Source organism: Lactuca virosa, chromosome 2, assembly GCF_052849685.1.
Source record: "Lactuca virosa cultivar CGN04683 chromosome 2, Lactuca_virosa_CGN04683_v6, whole genome shotgun sequence".
Classification (NCBI taxonomy): Eukaryota; Viridiplantae; Streptophyta; class Magnoliopsida; order Asterales; family Asteraceae; genus Lactuca; species Lactuca virosa.
In genome coordinates, this window is record NC_136427.1 from 231654663 (window position 1) to 231662490 (window position 7828).

The 7828-nt window shown below is 34.9% G+C and overlaps 2 protein-coding genes across 2 annotated transcripts; one reads left to right on the forward strand and one right to left on the reverse strand.

Annotated features, from left to right (window-relative positions):
- Positions 1-317: 317 nt before the first annotated feature.
- Positions 318-1433, reverse strand: LOC145160415 (uncharacterized). The gene is made up of 2 exons (XM_079079587.1): positions 1261-1433; positions 318-609 (listed from the first exon to the last, which is right to left on the reverse strand). Exons 1-2 carry the CDS (start codon positions 1374-1376, stop codon positions 411-413), a joined length of 315 nt encoding a protein of 104 aa, XP_078935713.1. The 5' UTR covers positions 1377-1433; the 3' UTR covers positions 318-410.
- Positions 1434-4541: 3108 nt separating this feature from the next.
- Positions 4542-5642, forward strand: LOC145160416 (uncharacterized). The gene is made up of 2 exons (XM_079079588.1): positions 4542-4699; positions 5351-5642. The coding sequence occupies exons 1-2, from the start codon at positions 4584-4586 to the stop codon at positions 5547-5549; spliced, it is 315 nt and encodes a 104-aa protein (XP_078935714.1). The 5' UTR covers positions 4542-4583; the 3' UTR covers positions 5550-5642.
- The last annotated feature ends 2186 nt before the right edge of the window (positions 5643-7828 follow it).

The window sequence follows — 7828 nt, forward strand, 5'->3', positions numbered from 1 at the left end:
TTTAGCAAGAAAAATAAGTATATTTATTGTATTTATTTATAAACAAACTGAAAAATATTACCCTTTTAGGATCAACGTAGTAATATTATGCACTTCAACGATGTTTTAGAAAAATATTACACCTGTTAGGATCAAACTAGTATCATTATGCACTTCAATGATGTTTTGGATCCTAAACTATTCATTAATCCACAAATTGGGTATTTGTATCAATATCCAAACCTACATCAACATAATGTGGATGTTATGAATTATAATTTTCATCACCTTATAATCCAGACTTCTAAGGTTACTCCACAAGTATTGTGGCTAGAGGATTTAGAAGCTAAGAATATTTGTTTATAATTAATAATGACAATATACAATTCCAAATAAAACCTGATAACCGAAAACAATCAAGTTAAATTACTTTACAGTTTACTGCATTCGGGGCAAGGGAAATGGCCTCTAGCTCCACATTTGTTGCATGACAAAGAACTCGTCTTTGACTTAACTTCATCTGAAGTGATTAAGCTAAATACACCATCTTGTCTGAGTGATCCAGAACCTTTGCAATTTGAGCATGCAATCAACCTTAGATCACCACATCTCTTGCACATGCCTAATGAGCTACGTATTCCAACAAATATCATCAGAAAAGCTTGCTTATGTTATATCATTAACCCAGTCAAACTGGTAAAATAAATAAATGAATAAAAGATAGATAAACAGAAAACAAGTTACTTAGAACTTATTAGAAGGCGTCGATCTAGAAATATTGGGTGTTTTAGTTTTACTCTTGCATATTTGCCCTAAAATAACATTTAAGATTGAAATTAATCACACAACCCCATAAAAATTATTCAAGATTGGATCAGTAAGATGAATTCCTCAAGTTCTACTCTTCGGTCTTTCCTATTTACCCAATTACCCCATAAATTATAATCCAAAATTTTCTCTTCTAATGTGCGAGCTGACAATTTCACTGTTCCGACTTTATTATACTATAATCCAAGACTTTTCTTCTATTATCTAATATGAAAGAAATGGAAGAAACCCATAAATAAGATTCAAAATTGCGTCACATGATTATGAATGCATTGAACTAGAAGAAAATTTGGGAATTTCTTTCTTTCCACATTAACCCTACAATAACATTCAAATATCTAAGATTAAATTAATCAAGAAAAAACATAAGAAAGGTGCAAGATTACTTCCAAATATGATGGATGCAACTAAACAGTTGAATCTAGAGATAAAAACAAAACAATAAGGGATTACCTGCGTTGAGAAGCAGAGATGAAAGAATCGATCTTAGGGGCGGAAATTGTGGCGCAAAGGAGAAGAGCACCAACTCCATAGCCGGCTACTTCACTTGCTGTTATGTGTTCCAGCATGGTTTTGTTTTGTGCTTCCTTTTCTTATTCCAAATAGCAGCAAAATAATATTAGGTTATACTCGCCTTATCGCTAAATAGGCATGGAGGATGGAAGTGAATTTATAAAGTGCTAAAGACACCCCCGGACTTTCATAAGTTTACTGGAAAAGTCCCTGAACTATTATATACTCATTGGAAAAATTTTGGTATGAATTAATCAAAACTCTAAGAGCATTGGGTGTGGGCAACAAGATTCAACCCTAAGTTGTGCCCCCTTACATGTCACATAAGCAAATGGTGTTATAACACCAAGTGGAAAAATGAGCAACAAGATGCAACACCAACTTTTTAAGAATAAATATGTTTTATTTTTTGATTTTTTTTTTTTCGAATTTGGTTTTTTTTCCTTTTTCGTTTTTTTCCTTTTTACGTTTTTTTTAATCACTAAAATGAATATATTTTTATAAAACATAAAATTTTAAAAAACAAAAAAAAGACATAATATTTAAAATCTAAAATTACAATTATAATAAAAAAAACATAATTTTAAACCTAAAGTCATAAATAAAATACCATTCAAATTACTCATAAAATCCTAATTAACCCAAATATTTCTTCCTAATTTGTTACTTAATCGTTTGTAGCACCGCTAGATCAGCAGACGTCAAACCCTCCTCGCTCGTCCGAAGAATTGACAACTGATGTGTATCATTAGTTCCCTCTCTTTTTGCTCCTGCTTCTCCCGTGCCTGCCTTTCTAGGAACTCCAAATGACGACGTTTCAAGTCATTTTTTTCTTTTATTAATAAATTGTGCTCGTCGAATTTCGCTCTCATTTCCGCCGCATCTTTTGCTTTCGCCTCAACCTCCTCCGCATGCCTTGCAGCGCGCCTCGCTTTGTCGCGTCTGGGCGGTCGTCGTGGTGGGGATATCTCATCGATATCATCCAGTATCTCATCGATGTCGGTGTTTAGGTCGATGTGAGTCCGTGCGTCCGACACGTCGACCGAGCTCGAATTGCGAGACCTTTTGGATTGAACCTCCGACGATGTAGGCATTTTATTCCACTTTGGATCCGCTCGCAACAACTCCCATGATTTTTCAAACTCGAAAACATGTCCCATGTCGACCTGATATTGTTCTTTTGCAAATTTAAACAAATCGAAGTCGTTGGTTCCACTTTGTTGTTGCGCCTCAAACCGGTTGTAAATACCGTTGAATTTGCTGCACCGCTTAGTTATTTGACCCCATTTGCTGCTCAACATGTCATTGTTGCGATACGGTTTTTTCTTCAAAATAACGTGAAACTTGTCGCGCACCGCCCCCCAATAAGCTCATTTCTTCATTCCATTTTCGCGGAGTTCGTCTTTTGAAGTAGTACACCAAGTCGTCGTCAAAGCATATTCCTCCTCCGCTGTCCACCATTGTGGAACGTCTGCATTTTTCTGTTTCAACCGCTATTGATTTCCCTTTCGATTTTCTTTTCCCTTTCCCTCTCCTACTACCTCCCGCTTCCACTTCAACCGATGGTTGTGTTGTAGGTGGTGGTTGTTTGTTGCATCGAAGCAAAAGTAGGGAAAAGATTTTGTTGTAAATTTAGGTTTTGACCAAAGTATATATATATATATATATATATATATATATATATATATATATATATATATCGTCATGTAGTTCAAAGTTTGGATGAATACTTGTCCAAAGTATAAGGTTGAGGTGGTTGTTTGTTGCATCGAAGCAAAAGGTGGTGGTTGGGTGGTTGTTTGTTTCATCGAAAGGGAAATCAATAGCGGTTGAAACAGAAAAATGCAGACGTTCCACAATGGTGGACAGCGGAGGAGGAATATGCTTTGACAACGACTTGGTGTACTACTTCAAAAGACGAACTCCGCGAAAATGGAATGAAGAAATGAGCTTATTGGGGGGCGGTGCGCGACAAGTTTCACGTTATTTTGAAGAAAAAACCGTATCGCAACAATGAAATGTTGAGCAGCAAATGGGGTCAAATAACTAAGCGGTGCAGCAAATTCAACGGTATTTACAACCGGCTTGAGGCGCAACAACAAAGTGGAACCAACGACTTCGATTTGTTTAAATTTGCAAAAGAACAATATCAGGTCGACATGGGACATGTTTTCGAGTTTGAAAAATCATGGGAGTTGTTGCGAGCGGATCCAAAGTGGAATAAAATGCCTACATCGTCGGAGGTTCAATCCAAAAGGTCTCGCAATTCGAGCTCGGTCGACGTGTCGGACGCACGGACTCACATCGACCTAAACACCGACATCGATGAGATACTGGATGATATCGATGAGATATCCCCAGCACGACGACCGCCCAGACGCGACAAAGCGAGGCGCGCTGCAAGGCATGCGGAGGAGGTTGAGGCGAAAGCAAAAGATGCGGCGGAAATGAGAGCGAAATTCGACGAGCACAATTTATTAATAAAAGAAAAAAATGACTTGAAACGTCGTCATTTGGAGTTCCTAGAAAGGCAGGCACGGGAGAAGCAGGAGCAAAAAGAGAGGGAACTAATGATACACATCAGTTGTCAATTCTTCGGACGAGCGAGGAGGGTTTGACGTCTGCTGATCTAGCGGTGCTACAAACGATTAAGTAACAAATTAGGAAGAAATATTTGGGTTAATTAGGATTTTATGAGTAATTTGAATGGTATTTTATTTATGACTTTAGGTTTAAAATTATGTTTTTTTTATTATAATTGTAATTTTAGATTTTAAATATTATGTCTTTTTTTTGTTTTTTAAAATTTTATGTTTTATAAAAATATATTCATTTTAGTGATTAAAAAAAACGTAAAAAGGAAAAAAAACGAAAAAGGAAAAAAAACCAAATTCGAAAAAAAAAAATCAAAAAATAAAACATATTTATTCTTAAAAAGTTGGTGTTGCATCTTGTTGCTCATTTTTCCACTTGGTGTTATAACACCATTTGCTTATGTGACATGTAAAGGGGCACAACTTAGGGTTGAATCTTGTTGCCCACACCCAATGCTCTTAGAGTTTTGATTAATTCATACCAAAATTTTTCCAATGAGTATATAATAGTTCAGGGACTTTTCCAGTAAACTTATGAAAGTCCGGGGGTGTCTTTAGCACTTTATAAATTCACTTCCATCCTCCATGCCTATTTAGCGATAAGGCGAGTATAATCTAATATTATTTTGCTGCTATTTGGAATAAGAAAAGGAAGCACAAAACAAAACCATGCTGGAACACATAACAGCAAGTGAAGTAGCCGGCTATGGAGTTGGTGCTCTTCTCCTTTGCGCCACAATTTCCGCCCCTAAGATCGATTCTTTCATCTCTGCTTCTCAACGCAGGTAATCCCTTATTGTTTTGTTTTTATCTCTAGATTCAACTGTTTAGTTGCATCCATCATATTTGGAAGTAATCTTGCACCTTTCTTATGTTTTTTCTTGATTAATTTAATCTTAGATATTTGAATGTTATTGTAGGGTTAATGTGGAAAGAAAGAAATTCCCAAATTTTCTTCTAGTTCAATGCATTCATAATCATGTGACGCAATTTTGAATCTTATTTATGGGTTTCTTCCATTTCTTTCATATTAGATAATAGAAGAAAAGTCTTGGATTATAGTATAATAAAGTCGGAACAGTGAAATTGTCAGCTCGCACATTAGAAGAGAAAATTTTGGATTATAATTTATGGGGTAATTGGGTAAATAGGAAAGACCGAAGAGTAGAACTTGAGGAATTCATCTTACTGATCCAATCTTGAATAATTTTTATGGGGTTGTGTGATTAATTTCAATCTTAAATGTTATTTTAGGGCAAATATGCAAGAGTAAAACTAAAACACCCAATATTTCTAGATCGACGCCTTCTAATAAGTTCTAAGTAACTTGTTTTCTGTTTATCTATCTTTTATTCATTTATTTATTTTACCAGTTTGACTGGGTTAATGATATAACATAAGCAAGCTTTTCTGATGATATTTGTTGGAATACGTAGCTCATTAGGCATGTGCAAGAGATGTGGTGATCTAAGGTTGATTGCATGCTCAAATTGCAAAGGTTCTGGATCACTCAGACAAGATGGTGTATTTAGCTTAATCACTTCAGATGAAGTTAAGTCAAAGACGAGTTCTTTGTCATGCAACAAATGTGGAGCTAGAGGCCATTTCCCTTGCCCCGAATGCAGTAAACTGTAAAGTAATTTAACTTGATTGTTTTCGGTTATCAGGTTTTATTTGGAATTGTATATTGTCATTATTAATTATAAACAAATATTCTTAGCTTCTAAATCCTCTAGCCACAATACTTGTGGAGTAACCTTAGAAGTCTGGATTATAAGGTGATGAAAATTATAATTCATAACATCCACATTATGTTGATGTAGGTTTGGATATTGATACAAATACCCAATTTGTGGATTAATGAATAGTTTAGGATCCAAAACATCATTGAAGTGCATAATGATACTAGTTTGATCCTAACAGGTGTAATATTTTTCTAAAACATCGTTGAAGTGCATAATATTACTACGTTGATCCTAAAAGGGTAATATTTTTCAGTTTGTTTATAAATAAATACAATAAATATACTTATTTTTCTTGCTAAAGATCATTTCAGTTTATAGGTATCTTGCATAATTGATCATTTTTTGATGACGTTTACCGGGTTTATATACGAAATAATTTCATCACTTCCACTATACATGGACAATGTTACCAGCGGCAAACACCGACCTGGTGGACTTATTGTCGGCGGCATTATGTCGATGACAAGGTTCTGCCATTCAAAAATTGGAACGTTGGAGATGTTACCGTTGCATTTTATGTCTTTTGGAGCGTGTTTGATTTTTTTTAACCAAATAGCCTATATATATATATATATATATATATATATATATATATATATATATAGAGAGAGAGAGAGAGAGAGAGAGAGGTTAATGCAAAAACATAAATATTTTGCGAAAATACGAAAACAAATTTTATCTTATAAAAATCAAACACATGTACTTTAGAAATTAAATTTATTAGCAATAAATTAAAGATAATAAGTTTACATCGGAAGGTGTTATGGTAAAATAGATTTAAATGTGGTTTTAACAACCGTTTCTTTTTTTTCTTTTTCATGTCCTTAACCACTTTTAAATTCAAGTTTTCATAATAACAATGTCAAAAAACATGCGTTGCTAATATGAAACAATTTCTCATGTATCATCGATTATCGTCATGTAGTTCAAAGTTTGGATGAATACTTGTCCAAAGTATAAGGTTGAGGTGACACAATCTTATAGGTTTTTCTTGTTTTCGCAAATTATTTGCATTCTCGCAATATATATATATATATATATATATATATATATATATATATATATATATATATCCACATTTTTACCATTTAATCTACACAAACTACAAACCTTTTAACCCAAAGGCTCCCAAACTCTTCCAACGCAATTGCACTCTTTGGTTATGACCCGTCATCACCACCACTTTACCGACCACAAAGCGATCCATCAATTTACTCTCAAAACCAAATGTTTGTAGGTGGTGTTCCTAGCTACTATTCATAACTCCAAATGTCTGAATAACAAGTTTTTCCACCAAATGTTAACCCATTGCCACAACAATTCCAATTCCAATTCCAATCCCAACCACCACGTACAACACCCCTAATCGAATCACAAACCCAATTCCAATTCCAATCCTAACCGCCTTCAATACCCTCAACTGAAAACCATTTCGATTTCGAACTCGAACAAGAAGCTTAACCAAAAAGAAAAGGGATGGCGAAAAGTAGAAGATGGAGTAAAAAAGAAGAGACAAAATTAGCAAATGCATGGGTCGACATATCGGAAGATAACGCCATTGGGAAGAACCAATTGCGTGATTAATTTTGGTTACGTGTTACGGAGCGGTTTTGTAGGGGTATGGGTCGAAGTCCAAATTATCGGACGCATGACCAATGTAACTCAAAATGGCCTAATACAAACAAAATCGTCATGCATCGGAACATAATTTACACAAACTTTGAAAAGCAATGGGCTAACAGTGAAAGTGAGGCGAGTTTGTTGAAAAAACGCACGCGACATTCCAATATGACATGCTAAAGCCTTTTAAATTCATGCATGTTTGGGATGTTATAAAAAAAAGTGTTAGGTGGAGGAAATTTGGAAACCATGAAGACATTTCCAATCATCCAAAAAGAAGCAAAACCTTTTCATATTCGAGCTCACAACACATTGAATGGTCACATCGGTGTTGATCTTAATGATGACAACGATGAAATTGAAGAAAGACAACCGCCTCATCCCATGGGAAGGGACAATGAAAAAGTTAGAAGAAAAAGAAAAGCGACATCTTTAAGTTCTTCAGTTGGTGGTCAACCAAATTCGAGAAAATGATGGCGCATATCGCACAATGAATACAACTTTGGAGAAACATATAACTGAAACTGTTCGAGTCACAGAATATTCATT

Coding starts and splice junctions, on each gene's coding strand:
- LOC145160415 (XM_079079587.1), bottom strand. CDS start 1,376: ATGCTGGAACACATAACAGCAAGTGAAGTAGCCGGCTATGGAGTTGGT. Junction 610..1,260: donor ATCTCTGCTTCTCAACGCAG/GTAATCCCTTAT, acceptor TGGAATACGTAG/CTCATTAGGCATGTGCAAGA.
- LOC145160416 (XM_079079588.1), top strand. CDS start 4,584: ATGCTGGAACACATAACAGCAAGTGAAGTAGCCGGCTATGGAGTTGGT. Junction 4,700..5,350: donor ATCTCTGCTTCTCAACGCAG/GTAATCCCTTAT, acceptor TGGAATACGTAG/CTCATTAGGCATGTGCAAGA.